The sequence below is a fragment of the Megachile rotundata genome, chromosome 8 (assembly GCF_050947335.1).
Source record: "Megachile rotundata isolate GNS110a chromosome 8, iyMegRotu1, whole genome shotgun sequence".
Lineage (NCBI taxonomy): Eukaryota > Metazoa > Arthropoda > Insecta > Hymenoptera > Megachilidae > Megachile > Megachile rotundata.
The window spans coordinates 15,159,646-15,183,611 of NC_134990.1; the positions used below are offsets into that span (position 1 = coordinate 15,159,646).

General features: G+C 41.8%; 2 protein-coding genes across 3 annotated transcripts in view; one reads left to right on the plus strand and one right to left on the minus strand.

The window, feature by feature from the left end:
* Positions 1-3,832: 3,832 nt before the first annotated feature.
* On the minus strand, positions 3,833-22,187 carry LOC143264976 (pancreatic lipase-related protein 2-like). Of its 2 annotated transcripts, none has more exons than XM_076534348.1 (6): positions 22,063-22,186; positions 20,723-20,822; positions 20,511-20,659; positions 19,687-19,922; positions 19,377-19,620; positions 3,833-19,272 (listed from the first exon to the last, which is right to left on the minus strand). In XM_076534348.1, the coding sequence occupies exons 1-6, from the start codon at positions 22,115-22,117 to the stop codon at positions 19,037-19,039; spliced, it is 1,020 nt and encodes a 339-aa protein (XP_076390463.1). In that variant the 5' UTR covers positions 22,118-22,186; the 3' UTR covers positions 3,833-19,036. The 2 variants fall into 2 exon arrangements, with proteins under 2 accessions (XP_076390463.1, XP_076390464.1); XM_076534349.1 differs by having other exon boundaries at positions 19,089-19,272; positions 19,354-19,620; positions 22,063-22,187.
* Positions 4,184-23,966, plus strand: part of LOC100874889 (uncharacterized) — a 30,635-nt gene continuing 10,852 nt past the window's right edge. Inside the window, exons 1-2 of the mRNA XM_012284336.2 lie at positions 4,184-4,585; positions 7,842-8,088. Of these exons, the coding sequence (XP_012139726.1) occupies positions 7,852-8,088 (237 nt within the window). The 5' untranslated portion in view covers positions 4,184-4,585; positions 7,842-7,851. The remainder of the gene's footprint in view (positions 4,586-7,841; positions 8,089-23,966) is intronic.

Consider the following 23,966-nt stretch of genomic DNA (forward strand, 5'->3'; position numbering starts at 1 on the left):
CCTGTTAACCCTTTTGTATTTTGTTTGCCCCTTCTTCGATCGTCGTAACATCGAATATACTGGCAATATGTACGCGCAGAAGAAAATTTTGCATCCAGGAACATGGAGGGTTGGAAAAAGCGGCTACATCGTAGCGAAATCTGTCAGCCTAGTTCTTTGATCTAGCAAGCAGAGTGTAGTAGTGTGCAGTAGCGTTCACTTGCAACGGCGTGAAAAGTCTCTCGTTCTACGTTGCTATTCCCCTCTGATGTTACACACAGCCTCGTTCCGTTCCACGTTTCATCCCTACCTGATCCTCTTCTTTGCTCTCGTCTCGGTGAACTAACCCCCACCAACGGATCGCGGTGTATCGAACGGTCTATGACGTCATTGAACTTTCTGTGACGTCATGCCAGAGGTTCTCAGCCCGCGCGAACCACGGACTTCCGGCGAAATAATCCTCGAATCGTGTCATCGACCAAGCTCCAGACGTTTCGATACCCTTGTTCAAGAGCGAATCTAGATTCGCCGAGCACAAAGGGAATCGTTCAAAAATTGCAGCTCTCAACTTTCTGTCTGTTCGATAAAAAGACCTCTACTGTTTTAATTCTTTTAGCAAAAATTGGGAGTGATACTTTGACATTCCTATTAGAAAATGTACGAAACATGAACTTTAGAGATTAGAATTTCAGATGTCTGACGACTCCAAATGCAATATAGTCGAGTGATCAAAGAAATTGAATCGGGAATGATTGAAATTGTGATGTGTTTCACTACGTACGTTCGTATTTACTATAACAGTGTACGTATTAATATCTGCGGTAATCCCCGTTGCATCGAAAAGGGTTGCGTGGGCAGCGAGTGTGCACGTGTTCGCCGCGAATGGAAATCCAGCGGAAAGATCTAAAGGGTGGTAAAGCAGTGCCACCAACCCCCGGAGACCATTGATCTGACATTCCCCGCGGTGACGTCATGCTCGTCCAATAGAAACGGGTCAAACGTCACGAAAAATGGCTATGTTTCTAGGATGCTGGCTGCGTTTCAAGGATGTCGACATTGTTAAACGAGATCCATCGGTGTAAACTTATTACATGTATATTTCTTTCTCATAAACATCGTGCTTCGCTAAGAAATGATTCTGATTGTAGGAAATTTTAATCAAGATGATTCGTCAAAGATTTCCGAGAAGCAGATATTTCCACGTTTCGATGAGAGGATTAAAGCGTACATTTAAGAGTAATTAAAATCGATGCTTCTTCCACAAAATCGATCTACCGAATGTTCGGTATCGTGGTTGTCTTCGTTATGCTGTGCAAACAAAATAATTGATTTAGAAGCACTCGAGTTCAAGGTTTGATGACAACTGCAGATTATTACTAATATCAAACGATTCGAGTTATTTGTAGTACGATTAATGTCTGTCGTGTCAAGACGGAAATAGGAGAAATTGTTCGAGCAAGTTTTGGTAGGAAATTGTGAAGCTTAAATCGCAAAGGAACACAAGAGATAGGAGAGAAAGGAAGGAGTAGTGCACCGTCGAGAGGTCCTTGCGCGAGAGAGGACTAAACTGCTTGTTTCTGGCACCCTCGCAACAAGGGAGCAGTAACACGTTGAATTTTCAGAGATATTATTACGTAACGGCACTCTTTTACTACTAGCGCACAAGTGCACAAGAACTTGCTCTGCACTTTTGTTCGGAGGCCTCGTTATTTCGAGAGGACGTCAGAAACTCGCACTCGTTACTAAGCGTACATTCAATTGCCGCGACACACAAACCTACCGAATTTTTCAGGATTTCTCTTTGTAGTATATCATTTCTCTCTTTGTCATGAAATATATGGCGACCTAATGCATAGGAATCTAACGCGCTAAGATATAACGCGTGACAATGCTGGTAGTAGCGTTGAGACTATTCGCAACAATTAACCCGTGTTCTCGGATTAAAAGCTGTATCGTGAAATATTTCAGTTAACAAGAATATCAGTTAGGTAACAGATGTTGAACGTGACAAGGACAGGCCGTGAATATCCAAGTAATTTGTAACATTATTGGAAACCTGGACCGTCTGTGCGAGGGCGTATCTACTCTGACCTTTTCCCTCGTTCAGAATCAACCTGTTTGTTCAAATAACGCAATCCCGTCGAGTTTACAATTATCCCCCGAAAGCGATTTAACAGATAAAATCTGATGAAAGTTTGATTAAACTGGAGGAACTTGAAGGGCTCTAATGAGCGAGTCAAGATTCCTTTCGATCTGGAGATCGCGATATAAATAAATTCGAGTCGTAAGTTAGAGACAAATAGCGCGTTCCGAGTCTTTTCCCTCGCAGAGAATCATTTATTTTCTCGGAAGTTTTCAAGGCTGACCGAGACCAGGTATTCCTTGATAAATTGTTCTTGAATTATTTAAGAAGCACATGCAACATTTCTGACCAAGCTCGATGTAAACCAGCGTAACAAATCTTCGCAAGAATTCAACTTGTTTGTTATACCATTAGTCACTTCATTGTCTCTTCGCGTTTACCTCCACGTTTAAGGATTTGTAGCGCAGTTACCGCGGACAGCAAAATACAGCTAGAGTTAAGTGCACCCATTAATCAGCACCAGAAAATTTGCTCCAGTTATCGCGATAAGAGCGGGAACAGGATAACCCAATTTCTTCCCGAAAGAAAGCAAGAAGGAAAGAACGAACGAAGGGATCTGAATGAACAAAGTACAGCCGGGGACAATTGGGATCGCGGGTTTCGTCGTTGGAAAAATAATCAGCCCCGTGCTAAAAAAGGCTGTGACGCTCGTCGATCCGAGAGTTCACTAACCCTAATATCTTGGCGAGAGGCGCAACCGGATTCCGGAAGAAGAAAAAAGAGACGAGATAGCAGCAGAAACAGTGGAAGAGATTAAGACCAGGTGAGGAGAGAGAACCGACATCGGTGGTTCCGCCAAACAGTCATGCGTTGTGGGTGAACGGTGTATAGGGGAAAACGGAGATAGAGAACGCGCAGATTCTTCCCGGGTGGTTCCATCCCTCCTCTCTTTATCGATCCTTCTCCAGCAGCAGTAGCGCAGCATCGTCGGCAGGAATCAAGAACGGTGACCGTAGTACATCCTCAGTGGGTACCCGGCCACTATGCCGGCAGAACAGCTTCGATCGCCGGTTCTACGGTGCTTCACGCATTGCGTCACGCTGTGCTCTCGTAGCAACGATATAGTGAGCCCGTTAAATCGGTCAGGGACCAATCCAATTAACGGTTAATACCGATCTAACAAAGATAAAGATCCGTTCAAATCTTTAGCAGAGTGTCGTTTCATGCAGTAGATATTCAAACCCTTATCCGAAACGCGGTATGCGCTCCTGAATGTCGCGACATCACTCTCGAGCTTTCAATCTAGCCCTATCTATATCGTTGCTGCAGCTATGACTATATTGCCACTAGAAGGGTGCTCGTACAACCACTAATGATCGATTGCTGCTCTCTCCGCCGATCATTCCCATGAATGAGCTGTATATGTATACGATTAACTAAGATAACCTTCATTATGCTTTTGGGTACTATCATTTTGTCTCCGAACCCTTGATGAAGGCGCTTACAATAGCGATCAGACGTTGGGATATAAGATATGTCCCGAATACTTGAAAATTAATCTCTGCAGAGGGCGAACTAACGCGAAGCATTATTGCAGCGTTGAGTAGTACCGTTATTGCGTCTCCTGACCCTTACCCTTAACCTTGCGAGGTAAACCGGCTACTCATTGAAACTTCCGTATTAAAAATATTTGCTCGACGAACGTAAATTGAAGTAAAAGTGCTCAGAAATTGAAACTTCCAGACGTTTTTCAATTACATTTCCACGAAGACATTTTTTAAGAAACTGTGTATTTGGTTGTTTGGTTATTTCAATCGGATCACAAACGCATCAGAAATGAACCCTTTCATATTTATACAAATACTCCAAACAGTCAGCAACGAAATGTCAGTACTTGTCAATGATTTTTACAAATAAGTTAAACAGCAATCTGAGTGCTAACCTCGCAAACTTATCGCAATCAATACCCTTAAAACGCAATTTATAAAACTTAAGAAGTTCAATGCTGGAAAGAATAAGTAGAACGTGAGATTGGACAAGATCTGAAATCTCGTACGTGGGTCCCTTGTACACGAACCATAGTTTCTGGGGGTAGTTACATCCCTGTGCTCGGCATAGGTGCGCCGAAGTGGCGCGCAGGTGTCCGAAGTTCCTCGAAGACCGCCAAAAAGCATCGAGGTCGAACGGGTGGTGGCGGTTTCGACCGACGAGCCCCGGAAACGAACGATCCGCCGCGAACAGACACGAGCCAGACCCGGTGCGAGGTAGTCCTCGCTGCAGGCGCTCAGTGCGGCCGCCGGTACAGCAGCAAACACACTCGCGGCTCGGCGATGTTTCGAACGAGCTGAGCTGAGCGCACGAGGGACGCTCTCTCGTGTCCTCCGTCGGCGCAGGAGGACTGTTAACCTAACGTGTGTTTTTTCGCCACGTTCCTCTGTCTCTCTCGCTTTCATCTCACGTTCGACACCACTTGGACAAGCACGCGCGATCACGGCTACCATCGGCTCACCACCAACCACGAACGTAAGTGCTTTGTGACCATCACTTTCCTTTATCGTGAGCCGTTGCATGAACGAAAGTGTATTTAGTTGTACGTAGCTTTACTCTGTCGATCATGCGAACGGAATCGATACGTGTGTTAATTGCGACCGAGTAAAGCCTGATTCGTGTAGGAGTGTCAGTGTTCCGATGGAATTCGCGACTTTTGCACGATGGTGCGTTCGTACATACAGTCGTGATCCGTGTTTACGTACACGTTACTTTAGTATTTTATAATCGTCGGAGAGTTTTAATAAATAATTACCGGTTGCATGTGCGCGTAAACGTTCGTCCTAGCGATTCGATGAAGCTCAAATGTCCCAGTGGGCCAATCTGGTCACTCGTTTACTCGTTTGTTTAACCACGGGGCTGGCGAAACGAAACGCGGGGTCGAAAATCCATGGGAAGTTGGAACTCGTTCGAGCGGAGGTATCGACGTCTCCGCGACAAATGAAAACGATTAAAATCGAGCTTCAGCTGTCACGGCATCAGGCTTCGCGTAGAGTCACGTGAGGATGAGGAAAGAGTGGGCAAATCGATTCTAATCGTGTGCAACACGGCGATCGAACGGTACCGAACAACAGAAAACGGCATAAAAATAGAAACGAGCAGGACGACGTGTACTTGGCCGTAGCCTATCCGATACGATGTTATCCTGCCGCGGTGGGTGTCCTTGTTCTTGCGACCGCCATTACGACATGTCAAGGCAAAACGCATACGTACCTGTAATATTAGATCGGTACGATAGTCCTCGATGATAGCAGCGTCATAATTTCTCTGAACACGGTTCGACCACTCCTTCGCTTTGTCCTGTCTCGTTGCTTCTACATTTTGACAACGCGTCATTCTATTTGTGTGTTTATATTTAATACTGGTCCATTACAAATAGAGTAGAATACGAATAGACAGCAACTAGTTGTCTAGATCGTACAAACTATGCAATAGGTAAAAATCGTGCGAACGACCTTGCCCTTGGTTGAAAAACAACGAATCCCCGAGGTGGTGTACGTTTTCATAATGTCGAGTGCGAACCGTACAACGAGTCGATATATTGATTCATTTCCGATAATATATTACCTCCCAAGGTGATAACGCGTGTACGACTATATATGTCGTCCACGCACCTCGTTAACCAGTTTTCTGTTTCAACCAGATTACACGCAATATTCTGAGCTGCAGTATCTTCGTCGTAAAGGAACAATGTACACTCGATAATCATAGTCTATTTTGCGATATCGTATAATTACGTAAATGGCAGCATTTGTAATTCAGATTATTATTGATAATGGACCTACGAACACTGCAAACACTCGTATACTTGCGTAGCACGAAAAGAATGACCGACGAACGTCGATGAGTGTTTGTCGACTTCGGCGAATCTCATAAAACAGAATGGTTAGCCATATTGTCCGTTACCATGAATCATCGCGATCTTCTGTTTACGCACGCTTCAGTATTCGTTTTATGACAATATGTTTTATGCTCGTGTTAGCTTTATTTTTAATTCTCCTACTGTTGGCTATACGTCCGTGAGGAACGATCTGACTTACACAGTTATTTATTACTACAAGTAATCTTGCCGATACAGTAACCTACAAATTTAACACTGACTTAGATTCAAAGTTGCCTTCCTATGTCCTCATTATCACCTAAGGTAAAAAGTATTTAGATGGCCTAAATTCGGAAACCTTCAGAAGTATAGCCAACAGAATGTTCCGAACACAAATTCACAGTTAATACACCGGTTGAAAAGTTTCTTCGTCGTTTGATCTTTGAGACCTTTTCATCTCCTCGCAGAAGAAATTTGCTCGGTCGTTCGATGAGATTGCAGTGTCGTAACCGATAGCTAGTCAAATATATCGTTTACAGACTCGAAGCAATAGGATCAGCTCTGTCGTTACACCAATGGCTCGTTGTAACACAGACTCAATTGCATCTCCGTGCAAACTGCAATGAACGAAGGGTGCATGACCCAGGCACGGACGACGATATAGAGCGAGCGCGTGTATTTCTAGAGTACTGGTTAAGAATAGCACAGCAACTAGACGGGTGAATTAAAGATAGCTGGTGAACGACCGGCAAGTATATTACGAAATTTCATTGAAGTCACGGAAATCCGTCAGAGTAACTCGTTGTCCGATCATCCTCGAGAGTAGATTGCGTTCCCATCGTGTCCCGAGAATTAATCGATAGACACGCTCGTAGTAACTCCAAATAGTTCAAAATGCGAACTTTTATTTCGCACTAGTGCAATGGAAGCGAATGTCGATTTGTCTGAACTTGATCGAACCTCGATTTCACTCGGTCTGATTGAACCTTGATTCGATTCTGCTTCGCTGAACTTTGACGTGACTAATAACAAAAATATGTCTCGACCGAGTATCACCGGCGGTATCGTGTAAGCAATTCTTGTTAACAACCGTCTGCTACAGAAAGCTTCATCGCGGATACACTAGAGTGACGTTAACGAGGATTGCAAATATCGATAAAATGAGGAAGAAAAATTGCACGAAATACGCTTGACAATTGGGGCCAAGGAATTATAAAAAACGATTTGATGGGAACCCAATAGCCAATAATCGTTCCTTGGTGACCTAAAATTTCGTCTCTTGAATTCGATTAAAAAACCAATGTTCCGAGATGTACCTCACTTTAAATAATTTTATTCGCAGTAATGAAAGAATACATTATTTATACCGTGTGACATAACCGTGAAAAAATCGTTTTTCTTAGTCTTCATTTCACCCCAAATATTGTTCTTTTACCGAGCGCAGAAGTTCCGAACGGACGCGAAGAGTTTCGTAGTTTCCAGCCGATTATCTGGTCCGTACAAATGACCCATTATGGGACTTGGAGGTTACACTTCTCTATCGGCCACATTCCGGGCAACTGGAACGGTAACCGTGTCGTTTCAATATCCTCAATGAAGTACAATATACCGGGACAGGCCATTGTCTAACACGCTAGTAATCGGAGGCTATGTCACTAATTAATCAACACCGAAACGGTTTCTCTTTGTCGCGAATCCTATACAAACTTTCACCGTAACATACGATTACAAATAATCGATCAGTTAGAAAGGACAGCAGCACATTGTTCTTCGTCCGTACGCTATAAAGTATCTTGAACAGTGGCTACAACTTTTATACATTTTTATTTATTCTGACTCTGAAACTTATGACTCTGCAGATTTCGTTGAAATACACATTATCGATTCTAACAAATTAATTGCCTGTTTCAGATAATTCAAAATGCCAGCTGTACCGGCAGTAGCCGAAGGTGCTGGCCAACTGGAGGACCTGGACGAGCCTCCAGAGCCACGGGTTCGTGGAGGAAGCGGAAGAGCCGGTCTGATGAAACCCCTGGTCGTCTTGGCACTTCCTGGCATGTACCTCTTCTATAAGTACAGCCAATACAGGCGGGAGCAGCGCGAATTGTCTCGGAGAAGGGTCACAGAGAGAGAACTCCAGCATCTTCATCACAAAATCGTGAGTGACCTCACAAATTTTATTTCTGTACTTGTAAACTTTTTGGGGTGCATTTGACCCAAATTGTATTGCGCCTTGAAAACAATCGTGCTCTAAATATCGCGTACTATAGTCGTCTATAGTATGTTCTAATCGTTTCGCGACAAACTATAATCGTATTTGGTAAAGCGATACAAAACATAATAGCCTAATAGGATTTAAAATTAGAAACGCAACATCGAGTTAAAATTAGAAACGGAGCATTGATTGGATAATCGGAGGACAAAAGTTTTGCCATTTAAAATCGCGGTGTTCCTATATTCCGTTCAAATTCCTAAGCTTTCTCGAGACGCTATTTGCTTTGCACTCGTGCACACTTGGCACTCTATCGTGGCCGATGCCTCAGGCAATTGTCTTGGTTATCCCACCTGTTGTGACTTTTCAACGATCTCCTAGTGTGTGCATCAAGAAAACGAGGTGAAGGTTTGATTTCTTCGTTCCAAATAAAAACCGACCGAACCGGATTCGTTCACCGAGCTTCATTATTTTTTCATCAAGTTCCCGAAGTGAACGTCTGACCCGAAGCTTTCCCTGAATATCAGAACACGACCAAACATCGTAACTTGTTGGGTTAGTCGAGCCTTTCGAGTGTAACGAAATTTTCAAGAGCGTATCTAGCACCGGTTAAAGATAGCGGAAGACGCGGTATCCGGCAAAGTAGATACGAAAGGGTGAGACAGGGTGAGATGGGAAAACTGGGTGATAGAGAGAGGGAAGAAGGGTTCAATTACCCGAGGTTAACGCGATCAACGGTTACCAAAGAGGTTTTGTATCGTCTTCTAAAGGTCGAAGCCATTTATTACTCCGTGCTTCAAAGTTTGGTCATACAACGCGCGATAATGTGTCGAATTCTCATTTTCTGCGTTACTCGAATACTAAATATCTCGCACCTTGCAATACCCTTCGCTTCCAAATAGAACGACGAAATATATCCGCACCGAGCAATTACTTAAAGGTCACCTTTGAAAATTGCCTTCAGTTCAGTAGGTCAGTCGCAGATTTGGCAGGATCCGCGAAAAAGGAAAATGGGAAAAAAGTGTCCCTGTCAGGAAGCCTGCCAAGGAACAATATTCACGGCCGAAGGATCGACGCGATCGGGATAACTCGGATACTTGGTACAGTTAGTATGGCCAACATTTGCCTCTCGATCCAACTGGAATTTCTCGAATCCATTTAGCTGCTCCTTTGATTTACGACCGTCTCCCTTCGCGTCCTCTATCAAACATCGAAAACAAGGATATCATACGAATATCTGATACCCCTGAATTCGAACCATCTCACAAATCCGGACGAAATAGAGTGGCGTAGAAAACTGATCTACCGTATGAAATTTACATGGGACGTTCAGGAAGTTGCGAGATCCAATAGCACTCCCGGGAATTTGCAATATTTTAGAAGATATCGATTTATCGGTGTACACTGTCAATCATTGCTTTCGAGATTTATCGTAGCAAAAATTCTATTTCAAAGCAGAAACTCGGCCAGAAAATCGAATAGAGGACCCTGGAGCACTCTCGCGTGTCGGTAAACGACGACCAAAACCTTGGAATTTTTAGACCTTATCATAATCCAGGTCGATAACGACCTTAATAACAAGCCCCGGAATCATTAATGATTACAGTCTATCAGTGGACTTCCTCTTTCTCTTTTTCAAATATCATAAACGTTCTCGCGTGCCAGTAAGTGGTCGAAAGTGATCCTAAATTTTAGCGATTGGAATTTGACCTTCTTCGCGTACAGAATTTTTTACACCGATTAATCAATTATCGGTACTTGACGTTAAAAGAGATTTTTCTATTATATCTGTCCCATGGAATATCGAGTCATTGGTTGTCGTATGATCGGTATTTTGTACCAGCGTGAGCTTTAATAATATTTTTGGAAAGTCACGAGTTAACATTGAAAGCCCAACCTTGACGATTACACGTGGACTTTGTAAAATGACCAATTAGAAATTGCTGGAAAGTCAAGTCCTTTTCTCGTTGGTGTTCGAAGGACTTTCGTAACTTAGGGTTAGACCTGCTGATAGATAAGGCACACGCTAACTTTACGTTAAGATCGCGATCGACGGCGTACGTGAACCTTAAGGTGGTTCGCTTGACCAAATGCCTCTGCTGTGTTCGAAAGAAATTTTTCTTCGCTAACTAAATCACTTTTTACAAATTTTTTACGAATTCTTTTAATCGGTTCTATCCTCGGTATTGACTTGCTTAGGAATTCTACTTCAATTTTTTTGTGAAACCACGTACATCGTACAAAAATTTAGAAGTTATACCTCCCAAAATTTTTTGTTGAATAATCAAAAGGTTAAATGTCACAGAATGGTATACGTGTAATTGAAAAGTTAATAAAGAGAATGCACGTGGGTTTCGTGTACTTGATGTTAATTACGGAACGTTAATTACATATATTCGAAAGCAAGAGTATCGTGACCTTATCTGTGACGCTGCGTAACGCATGGATGACGCCGATGAACTCCCTTTTGTGACAATGAACCATTCTACTTGTACGCGTGTTGGTCGTGCCATTTTTAGATCGTCTGTTCTCGTTAATTCTCCTGAATGAAACGAAGTTAATTAAGAGTAGTGAAGCGAATTAAAAATGAAACGGAAAAAATATACTGGCGACCGGTTGGTCAACGACCTCAAAGCAACCTGGTATTAAGGGTTGAATAATACCATTAGGCCGACCGCACACGAACCCCCATAATGCGCAGACCTTAGAAATGCCGATCGATGCAGCTTTCCGCTTCCGTTAGATTACACGAGACTCGTTCACTTTCCACAACACAGGTCTCGTGGATTATCTATGTACCGATTAATCGCTACTGCATTTATTTATTAAACTGCCGTAAAAATATTAGGTTGCTCTGGTATTTACAGGAATTTTTCTATCAAGGCTTTTAATTACTTAAATCTATTATAGTATTTCTAAGGACACTCTGAAAATTTTCCTTCCTTCGTTTTATTTAGTTCCACCTTCTCGCTTACGACGCTATTATTTTAAAAGCGACAGATTCCCTTCTCCATAGATATTGAATTCCAGACGAACGGAAATGCGTTCAAGGAACCCATTGTAGATTGAAACAGGAAGTGCTCGAACGTTCGTCAGCTTCATTCTAGTGGATCTGTAATTCGAACCAATAATACTTTTCTCTTAAAAACTTGACGATCCATACTTCTGAACGTTTTGACACCGGAGATCGAACTCAGTTAAATAATTAGAAAATTAGTGCGATGCAATGTACCAATTAGATCGCTCTAATAATTTGTAAAATCCTATTTAATAAATTTTCTAAGCTTCAGAAATATAGCAGGATTAATTATGTTTATTATAGATTGGTCCACATGTTGTCGCGTCAGGGTTTTACATGGCGATTCAGCGGTTAAATAATGTCACGGGCCTAATTACTGCCGGTTCTGACCCTCCAGTTTTAAGAAGTGGCTCTTCAGTATACACTCGGACGTTGAAGTAATCTCAAAAATTAACGACGTTGTTGTAAAGGATGTTCGTCGTTTATCTTCGCGCTGTGGTAGTGTAACGGAACCGATAAGGGCGGTTTAACCATTCGAGTAACTCATAATGGTCGTCAAAATGTCGTTTACTCTTGTTCACTGCTGTACTAAGCGTAATATTATATAATACCTTCTTATCGCTAGATTGTTCAAACGCGAATGCACTAGAATTTACAACTTTTTTATCAGATTTCGCTCTTTATGGCACGCCGAGATTAATAATATTTATCCAACACTTTCAGCATTTATTATTTTTCGTTAATTATTATTATTATTTTCGACCTTCCACCTTTAATAAAAGTATTTTCCGAGCAAAATTCGTTAACTAAACAGGAACAATAGCGTTTAAAACGGCCAAATCGAATTATTAGTTTAAAAGCAGTGCTCACCTGTTGCATAATCAAGTCCTTTATTCGATAGTTTCCGTCATTTGATTGGAGAAAACCATACAGTCTCCTTTATCGGAATTGCCTGTAACAAGGTCCAAGATCGCGGCGAAGGATCTCGAAAGCACCCCTTTGAAACGTTACCGAGATCGTTTATCGAACTGAAATCCTACAATTTCATGTGAACATACCCTAAGCCGAGGCTTACCACACCTTGATTAAACTTAACAAGAATCGAGAATGAACCGAGACCTGACTCGAGAAACTACAAAGTTTCATGTCTTGCTTAAACCTGTTCATTATGTTGCAATTTCGTAACGTTTAATTGTATGCAAATTAAAAGCACTTCGGGTTAGGTTCGCGGATATTTTTATACTTAATTCGATATCGCGCTACCAGAAGCTTATAACTCGAACACTTCTGAAATGCAACTCCTTCGTAATTTCTCTGACATTTAGCTTTATGTAAATTACGAGTAACCACCTTGGTAATTTTATTTTCATTCGACGCGCTAATTTTTCTGCACAGTTTGGGTCCGCTTTACTCGAACGCTTTCGAAACTCCGCCCATTATTTTGCGGTTTCTCTGACATTTTCATTTATGCAAATTTACTGCACCGTGCGATGATCCGACTCGTGGCGATATAACGCGTAGTTCAAAGTTACATATTCATATGTTACAATTAACTCGGTTAAATAATGGATAAATTCGCATCGATTAAAGCGTCCAATTTGAAAGGTAGAATCGGGGAAAAGGCAGAAATAGGTTATAAACGGACAATACGGATAATCGTCGGATAAATCGTGCAGAGCTTTCGATATAATTAACGATCATTAGCTATCCCCCTGCAAGCAATTAAACTCGCCGTATTTCAAAAATATTTCTGCTCGTTTACCGGCATTGCGGATGATTTTCTGGCAGACCTGAATTCTTTCGGGGATAAAAGCAGATAAACACCGAGATGCTGGAGCTTCTATTTCTAAAAGCACGTTGAAAATTTCAAGCAAGCCGAGGCGGGGGTTCGATAAAGAGGAACGCGTCGCATAATGGAAGTTCATTCTAGCTGGAGGGCATAATTCGGTACTTCCATGACGATGCATCTCTCTCTTCTCTCCGTTACCATTAATGATCGCCATAGAACTTGCTCCACAGTTTCACCACGCGAATGGATCCTTTTTTCCATTGTCCGCTCGCGGTTACAAGAATGGACGAAACTCTATCGAGTATCACTTTTTTCTCCGCGTAAAAGTACCAAGATGCGACGAAAGACTGCGTTTATCTTAAACGTTCCTTTAAAGTCCCTGAAATTGAACTCTAACTGGAACAGTCGTTAAAAAAATAATATAACAATTAATGGATCAGTTTCAACTTGATTTCGACATGGTTCAACGAAGGTTACTATATCTGAATCGACAAAAGTTCATTTGAATGCAACGGTACGAATATAATTCGCGGCGTTCGATTCCTCTTATCGAAGACCCGAAAATGGAGGCAGGGAAAAGATTGAAGGCGAGAACGCGCAACAATTGAAACAAAGAGCTTAATTACCCTGGGGCGGGCTTCTGAACAAACCTGCAGAATACGGCAAAAATAGAATGGCCACGATACTTCAGGCTATCTTCAGGGTTAATGAGGTTCCATACACAGGGAACGGCTAAGAGCACGACTGCAGTTTCGTCTCTCTCCCTCGCGCCACGGATTCGAGACTAACGCGCGCGCTTTCCATTCGATGGGAAATCTTTGGAAACGATAGATTGGCTCGCGTGTAATCCTCTCATTCATGGTGTAGTTGCAACACGAAACGGGAGCAATCTTATCGATACTTATATTCCCCTGGAGTCCAGTTAGTTCTCGTAGTGAAAGGCAACAACAGCCTAACGTTCTTCAGGAATTCTAACAGGTCCTTAGAGATTGCTGGCGTCTCCGGACTGATCTATAAACGCTTGCTATCCACGGGAATCCATTACTGTATCTCGCTGCGGTCAAAGCAGAAATATTTACGTTGCTTTAAAGCTCAAATATACGGAGAGATAAATGTCAAATACGTGCTCCGATGCATTTCTGCGAATAAATATGAGACAGGTTGAAATTGGTGGGATATACGACTCGCGTGCAAGTGATTCTACGGTTCTAAATAAACCGGAATGACAGTGTAAGGAAATTGCGTAGAAAGTGTCATAATTAATCTTTGACGTCAGATTCTGTGACTAATTGACTTTAGTCGGGAATTTGTGCACGTTACAACTTTCCGACCGATTAAAAAGGAAACATAAGGGAGGCATGAAAATCCGCGTCGAACAACGGTATATGACAACAATAACAGAAGAATGAAAGCAGGGATGTGGAAACGAGTGGTAGCACGTGACGAAGGATCGCGTCATTTATGGAAGGCGTTAATGAGGCGTTACTGCCTCGAGCGTCACTGCCGGCTGTGCACTGCATTTTCCACCGCGTGGAAGTAATCATGTGACGTCACGAAAGCATACTCGTACTGCAACTTCGTCACACGTGAAGCTTGCATCACGAAATTGTTGTATCACACGTTTGTTCTTCACGCATATGCTCTGTATGGATTTAAAAATCCCGAAGCGCTGTGACGCGGAATTTTAACGCGCGGTGATTAAAATTGTCGAGCTTCTTGAAGCAATTAGAAGATAGACGAGATTACAAAAGTTATTTCAAAGAAATTTGGCACGAAAAACAGTTTCTACGACCGATTACTCTCTTCACAAACGTTAATGGCGCTTTAATTAAAGTTTTCCCGACACTGATCGTTAAAATTCCAGCACAGCTTTGGTCTTCGCGGCATCCAAGGTACTAGAAGAACGTCGAGTTCTTGTTGGTTCGTCTCATCAACACGGAAGAGAGATGTCCGTGTTCTTTTTACATAATTCCCCGGAGGATTCTGGTTTGCTGACGTTCGAGTTAAGTGGAAGTCACTTTGGAGAGTCAGAGTGCCGGTAGCAGATCCTGTGACGAGTGTTCCGGGTCAAAAAATTCGTTTCCAGTTTGAGGATACGGTCCACGCCAGTATTCGAGCAGAAAATCCGTGTAGCTGTATGAAATTCAATTTACGGGAAACTGCTTTCCCTTCGGAACGAAGTACCAAAAGGAGAGGTTATTTATGGGCTGGCTTGATAGGTTAAGCGCTATTGGAGAACCCCTGGGATAGGGATATTTCCTCTGTGGTTTTCGTGCGAGCAAGTAGGTTGTGCCTCATCGGCAAACGTTTTTACACGCGTCTAGAGCAAATGGCGTTGCACACGATTTCGCCAAAGATCGGCCGAAACGAACGGTAATTTAGATTCATTCTTCGACGGATATTTTAAACCCTGATATCGACTAAATTTTTTTCTACCCGGCAAACGACGAGCACACGCTCGAAACGTTCAGTGATACAATTGTCTTAAAGGATTATGAGACGCGTTTTGTATCTTGTAAACTAGACTTCATGCAATAAGACTTCTCCTTACTTGATCCTCTTAGAGTACAGTCAAGACATGATTTCAAAACAAAAATTTCTCTACCGCTTGCATAAGAAACCTGGTTGAGCAATAAAACTTGCGCATAATCATATCGAGGGATTGTGTCTAACAATACGTAAACTGTTGCATTCACCTTTTCAAAGCTACTTCTTTGCGAATGTAATCTATGGCTCAGCTTAACTGTTTATCATACTTCCGATACTGTATGAAGTCATTTTCAGAAACTGTCGAGTGTCAGCACTCCGTTCCTGAACTTTATTCATGTACATTGTTAAGATTTTTACCATCCTTTGGCGAGGTGATTCGCAACTCGAAACGGACTTTGAAGGAAGACGAAGACAATGAGTCGTTAAAAGAGATTTCTCCGAGGATTGACTGCAATGAGACATTATTGGGACTATTATCGCTGTCAGTAACAGCGACAGAATCGATGGAATGGAATAACTGTCTGGTCTCTGCTGCATTCAAATCTCGAGTTTCCCTATATCGCGAACTTCGATTCCCGCGTCGATGAAGGTGCATTGTCCGTCGCGGAAATAGAGAACGAAACACGAAATGTCTGGCTCACGTCGCTCGTTTGGCCCTACTGTATCGATCTACCTTTTGTCCCTTCTCTCTCCGATTACGAACACGTCAGGTACGATACCAACCCCTCGATGCGTTATTCCCTGCGTGTATACCGTCGATCTTGGAAAAGCTCGTATTGTAGGGTTGCCTACCCCTTTTACAACTCCCTTTGCATAGCTTCCTTGTCGTGTTGCACGCCAGCCAGGGAAATGTAACTTTGAAACGCGACAAAACAACGCTGAATCATGCTTCAACACACCACCGCTGCTAATCTTTGATTCTTCACAGTCAATGTTCCGTGAAACGTATTGTTGCTTTTTTATACTTTCTTATCGTTTGACGAATTTTTTCAACCGATATTATTTGTATAAAGCTGTATCACGCGTTAGATCTGTGTATCGTTAAAACTCCATTTAACGTATTCTGTTAAAAAATAATTTCGGTTCAAATGAACTTTAAGATCAGAGCTTGTCGATACGCAAAGACAGTGACAACCTCTCGTCTTCTTTTTTTTTAATTTTCTAAGTTCTTGCGACAAAGAGAAAATGGAACTGGTCGACACTCGCGGGATTTCCATGACAGCAAAGAGAAATGTGGTCGTAGCTATATACGTGACGGGGCATGTAGGCTGCAAGCTTCGGGTCTTTACAGCCGAGGCGCAGTCTTTCAAGACTAGGGTCATCTATAACCCCGACCATAGGTCGTCGATCGTTATCGACCTGTCACTCCTGAATTTTTTAGCGGACATACCGGGTTGACTGACCGGTGGTTCTCGTCGAGATTGTAAGATTTCTCGTACATTGCAAGCTTTCAACGATGAAAAGGAAGGAAATATAAAACAGACTCGGGAGTTGTTTTCCTCGTTTCGCGGAAAACACGGATTACTTTCGATTCGATGAAAAGAGGAAAGGTTAAAGGGCTCCGAGCAGAAATTATGTACTTTCTACTTTACATTAATTCATCTTTTATCGATTGGTGAATTTGCATTTTACCGCGTTACAAATCTATGATTCATCTAACAGCCACAATGGCTATCAATTTTTCAGTGATTCCGTTGAATTCACTTTCAATTTCGGTGACTCCTTTTTCAAGTACGAATTGTATATTGCTCGAACATCGGTAACGTTATTTCGAAGTTTATCGCGCAAAATTCAAGCTAGTATTTTGATAGTAATCAGGGAAACCGTAAACCAAAATTGATTTCGCTTTGTTACGACAGTTTGCGCGCGACGAAATTTGTATTGGAACGTGCAAAATGTTGGATCAATTTTATTACGTTTCGGTAGCTGTTTTAGACCGCGTTACGTAACAATAAGCTTACGAATGAAAGCTTAGCTGTATTTCTATCGATTTCTCGAGAGTACTCTAGCCACTCGAGCTTCGGAGTCTTTCCAAAATACCTGATAAGAAGTTCGATTCGACAGATTCTTGAGTAAACATTTCTCTGCAATGCTTGCATTCCAGTGTAATAGCTTGCATTCAAGCTATTATTTCACGTTTTTGAAACTTTATACAAGATGTGGCCAGTCTCTGTCAATCTCTGAATGTCTCTCCGATTCCTGAGAGAAATACGATGCGTTATCGAAGCGCAGCCACCCTTCGCCGTTTTTAATTGAAGCAAAAGTGATGCATGAAAAGCGCGAAATGAAAAACCAACGATGCAATCTTTCCATCATTTAGCCTGTTCGATCTCTTTCGAGGGAAACGATTGTACCTACTTTCGCTTGGATGAAGTGGTGGATGCGGAAAAACCAGGTGGAGAAAAAGAAGGAAAACCATTGTCTTGCATGGACGCCCGTCGGAGCATTATGGATTGGAAACTATCTGTTCTGTTGCTAACCGAAGACAAAGGGCAAAAGGAAACGGATTGTTAAAGCTTCGCAGAAATGTCTTTATTAGCACGACAGATTTGAAAGGCTGCTACCGGAAACCGCGCGGATCTGTAAATATTTTACAGAAAAATTACTTTCTTACTGGACACCGTTATTTCTATTTTTGTCATTTTTGAGTAATAGTAGCTTCCATTCTGCTCCAAGAGTCGTATACAAAGAAATTATGGGAGGAATCGACGTAGGATGACATATCGATTACCACACGTGTCTGTCAATCCCAATGTGACACGAAATGGTCATGAATATTACGTATATTGCTTTTCCTGAACATGTATCAGTTTACAACGTCAGCTCGTCGAGACAAAACGTGATCCGTTATGAAATTTCTGCTAGCTTGTAAATACGATACCGTAATTGAAAAATCATGGATTTATGGATCTTTCGATTCGTAGTCATCCGGTAAAACAGCTGCAAAATAAAAGCATCGTAGTTGGAGATCAGCCAACCGACCTTTTTCCTAACATTTCTAGTCTCCGTCGCGTTCGTAGAGTCCGCCAGAGACTGTGGCTTACATAAAATGTTTAACGCAATTACCCTCGCCTCGAAGGGTCCTTTCAGGCAACCATTATCGATCGCCTAAAATGACGAAATAAGAAGCCAGTCGCCCTTGGAATTTCCATATTTCGAGGACGACCAGGGTGCATTGGGAATAACGAAAATTGCACGTCGTTTCGCGGTTTGCTTGCTAGGGAGATTGTTATTTACGGTCGTTAAACAGGGGATCTCCGTTGCACTAGTCGATTTTATTGTTATCTGTTTATCACGGAGTTATAAACGAGGAACAATAAATGCGTCTCGTATTATATAAGTTATTGGTCATTGCTATGCAGGTCGCATACTATTCGCAATTGGATAGATTGTTACGCTTGGCTAAATTTGCTAAATGAATCAATAAAATCCACTTTAAGAGGCTACTAATTTCCTAAATTTAACTCGATAGATTCTACGTAAGCTCTATCGTTCCGAGAATTTTTTGCTAGCGTTCTCTCGGTGGACGCGGAAGGCTGAAGCGGATAATCAATGACTATCCCAGTCTGGTTCATCCAAACTTAAAGTCTCTCCTGTCATTTGCCTATGTATCCAGTGGTATTTCTAGCGAAGGGTGCATCCGCATTTGTCCTTAAGTAGAACATTCCCCTGACTATGCTGCTCACCGCGAATCCCATCAAAACGTCGGGGCTCCACACGCAGTTGGCTTTAATGCCCGGGTGCCATCTTGGACATCGACTGGCGGGAAATCCGAAGGGATTTGTCACGGACTCTGAGTAGTACATCCAAGCTCGATTATGTCCACAAGTGACTGTACAGAGAAATAATTTAGACGTGAAAAGTCTGAAGAGTCTTTCAATGAACTTTTATCGAAAAAGTAGATGGACTCAACCGATAAGACAGGACGAATCGTACTGTACGCTCTCATGAGACGCGAGAAGCTCCTGGATAGCACGCTTCCCGCGCTGCAGCCAGGTTGAACGGGTCTGCCCCCGTTCGGGTAAAAGTCGACGTGACCCAGCGGATTAGGAAATCCGAAATGGCCGCCATCGGTGTGAATCACGTCGACGAACATTGCGTCCGATTTCGTCAGATGGCCCTCTCGTCCCGTGTTCATGTAGAGAGGATACGCCGCGTCCAGTCCAGTGATCCTTCCAACCTGAACAACGGACCCTTTGCCGTAAAAATGAATCTATCGGTTATCGCTCGCCTCCAGGAAACTCACTTTCCTCGGTGCCAATGCTTTCCCCATAAATCCAGCTATTTCAGCGCCCAGACTAAATCCAATTACATGCAAGCTGGGCAAGGATACAGTACCCAGAGCGTCCAACCATTTTACCAAACGAGCGACCCGAGGTCCGATGATCCTCGTGTTACGAACTGCTGTCACGTACCATGGCAAACCTCCCAATTTCGACCAGTCCACCACGATCAGGTTGTACTCTCCCCGCTTCAGGTATGCTGCAAAGAATTCGCGCAGCCTGTTTAGAAAGCTGGGTCAGAACTGCTCGAGGCGGAAGTCAATTTCATCGAAAAGGATTTTATTGATCTTCGCACAGAAAGTACATTAACGTAATTAGAATTTTTATCCGATGCAGACCGCATCGCTAGATTCACATCGCGATAAAGTTCATATTTTGTTATCGCTTAGTTACGAGTGAATGGTTAACAGATAGGCTCTCAGAGTAGATGAAATCGCACTGGTACAGGAACAAATTGAAGTAAGTTCCAGACGATTTGGAAACTTCTGTCCGTAGCACGTTAGAGAGTTTAGCGTTGAAAGGAGCCAAAATGAATGTCACAGTCGGGAAATATGGATCTCTGCGAGGTACGTTCAAGTTTCCGTGAAAGGGTGAACTTTTAGAAGGATCCACGATTTATCATACTGTCAGAACGTCTTAGAACGGCTTGCTGATTCTTGTAGATACTAATGTCCCAGATTCATCAATTTCCGTCTGATAGTGAGACCGTATCAGTGAATGCTTTCGTGGCTTATGCCTTCAAATATACTAACTTATCCTTACACACTGTATCAGTAATTGAAAATACCTTTTCGAATTGCTGCAGCGCTTCCTTCGAACGCGTTCTCGCTGTATCCGTGGATGAAAATTATGGTCGGGTATCTTACGTCAAAATTGCTGTTCTTCAACGTGAAGGAATCAAAACTATTCAGTTTGGTGGGGTAATTTGGGTTCCGTCTGTAACAGATAATTGCGATCAGAATAATAGTACTATCATATCAATTTTCGTAGCAAACGTACCTGGTGAATAAGAGAAATTCGATGTCGCGTTCTAAGTCGATGGGACAACAGTAGAAGCAAGTTCCAGTGGGAAGCGGAGTTAGGTGCAGAGGACTGTCACCTGATAACATAATTCAGATCACCAAAAAAAGCCCCTAACAATCAAACTAGTTTTCAATTTAATTTCGAATGTATCCTCCGTATCCAACATCTACGATTTTATCATGACACGAAGGTGTTAACTTGGAAAAAGATTTCTTTCGATGGCGGAGAAAGTATTGTGTTCGAAAGTTAGAGAAGGAAAGAATGAAACGCAGAATTATTATTGTGGGGCCATAATCCGAGGTGTAGAAAACGAAACCATTTCGAAGAAGCCAGTTTTTACGATATCGACCACTGAACAATGGTCAGTTCTGCTTCGACAATTCTTTTTTATTTCAGGATAAAATTGCAATATTGAAACGAGTATTCATTGATGCAACAGCACGGTGTAATGAAACGTTAATTATAAGTATTTATTGAAACGCGACGAACGGTGAACTGTGCGTGGAAAATAGCACAATGTTCTTGACGATCGCTTTGAAGAAAGTCTGCGCACGATGGTTAATTAAGCTAATTTATGGTAATTCGACTCGAGTTAGATTCAGCGCATCTATGATTCTTGCGTTACACTTTGTAGTGAAAGTCACGTGATCTTCGTAGTACCGAAAGAAACATAACTTCAATTCAAAAAAATCGCTTTGGAATTCTAAATTCTTTGATATTTTTGTATCTTTTAAATTACGTTATGAACAAAAAGCAGAACTTATTAATTAATTTGTAATGTTCAGAAGAACCTCGTATTCATTATTTTCGTACAGTTTTAATTAACCAAGACGACGAATTGAATTTTAAAAGGCACAAAAGCAAATGAAAAATGCCATAGGTTGGTGAAAGGAAACTTTTAGAATTTTCGGTGAAAAGCGAGCTTGTCAGGAGCAGACCAAAAATTCAAACAGTACTGTAACTCGAGTCCTTCGTTCCGAGTGCGTGCACTTTAAAGAGGTCTCTTTTAAATAAAGACGAAAGAAAAATCCTGCTTTTTCATTGCAACTATTCCGGACTAGCACCAAATTCACTCTCTGAATGCCCTATTTATAACTACAAAATTTTCGCCTTAAAAAAATATCAGTGTAGGCGTTTGAAATTTGAGCAAATATCTCTAATTAACGAGCGAAATGTTAAGTGACCACATACAGCCATTACGAGTTTAGTTTAACGCTAGAATAACAAGAGTCACGCGTCTATCTAAATTGAAAATAAATTGCACGTAAGATGGAAAATAAACCTGTTTTGACAGGTTTTGCTCTGACGTTAATTACCTCTTCTAATAACGATGATTCGACACAGCAGAGGAACAAATAATCCTGGAATCATCGTTGAAACACAGCACAAGAACTGTAAGAGAGCTCTATCCTCGCCAATGATAGCACTGAGAGCAAACTGACAGAAATTGAAAGCTAAGATCGAGAAAGGATCTCAAGCATGACGCTACCCGTTACCAATCTCCTTTTCCCCTGACTCAATGAATATTTTTTTCACAAACAAATCAAGGCGTCGAACCAAAACCGTTTGAGATAATAAATATTTCGTTGGAATTTATGTGCACTAGCTTGATTCAGGAAGATTACTTTTTGCATCAGAGTGAAAGTTGTTATATCGATAAAATCCACTGAACTACTTAAGCATTGCTGATCACTCATAGATTATTTGCTTATGCAGCATTCCTAAGCACAGGAAGTTAAACGATGACGTAAAAGTATCACAAAATGACACTTTGATATTGATTAAAGGTTACACTTTGATGTAAAAGTACCATTTCGCGGTACTTGATAGATTTTCAGATTTTCCGCGTGACGAAAATGACTATTTATTGTGATACAACTGAACGCGATGATAGTTAATAGACTATTGAACTTGTACGATGAGTATTATCGGGGAAATCATGTGCAATAAATCACAAATTAATAGGATACTTGATGACCATCTCGACGTCGAATGGAAACGACTGGAAATCGAGTTTCGATCGACCGAGTATCGAATGGAAATTGCACTATTTCCACGTGGTAATTCCATTACCCGGTCGAATATAGAATTTTGAGGAGTTTAATCGACTTCGAGCTTGATGTGTATGGTCCCTGGATATAAATAGGGATAAAACGAATCTGTTTCCTCTCTACTGACTCTTCGACATTGGGTTATTTAGAATGCACTTTACACGATATATTCTCTTTCTCTTTTCCAATGCGATAAACATGCTGGAACAATTACGATCGTGGACCCAATTTTTTAACGGAAGCCTGCAGTACCTCCAGCTTGAAACCAAAGTTTCAAAAACTTGAGAACTTCGAGCTAACACGAGAATTTCGCGTAACGTTCGGTGTTAGTGTGGAAAGTAGTCTTTGAAGCAATTCATGACTCGTGTAGGTGATCATCGATGTGAAAGGGCTTTTACAAGGCATCGAACATGAAAAATGTCGCGGTGGTTTTCATTTGATGTCGGATGATCCTGGCAGAGGAGAGCGTCCGGTTGTTCCGCGCGTACGTGTATTTGGGTCAGGGTGCTTTCCAGATATTAGGGGGATGATGCGCAAAATATCCCCACCACAGGGTGCAGCATTTGGTATAGCAACTTTTCACTGTGACGCACTAGCCGTGGACCATCTCGAATCACGAGCCAGCCAATTTTCCATTTACACTTTGAATATCCGCCTATCGTTCTGTTTTACGGCGTGTTGCTTTTCTTTCGCGAACAGAAAGATTGTTTCTTTTTCGCTCTTTTACTCTGATTTGACAGTTACCTTGAATCGAACGAGCCTTCTGTGTTTTATTTTAATCCCTGAGAGCTTCATTTGTACCTGCTTTCTATCTACTCCCTTTTAATCCAGAATATGTTTGTTTTTTTTTTCATATTAATTAGAGAATATTTACTTAACGACGTTGCAGATTATTTCTTTTTATCCGTCTCGTTTTGTTTATTATTCTTTCGAGTCTTTTTATTCTTTCGTTTAATGCGAGAGCTTTCACGAAAGGAGAATGGAAATGTTTAAATAATGGAAGCTTTATTAGTAATTTAATATGGGTGTTTGATCGATGAATGAAAGGGAATTAAAAATGAAAGAGACTCATGATCGCGTAACGCGATCGAGTAACGAGCCTTGCGGAACGAAGAAAAGAGAAGTGGTAAAGAAATAGTATATTGATCGATTCGTAGTACGCGTACTGC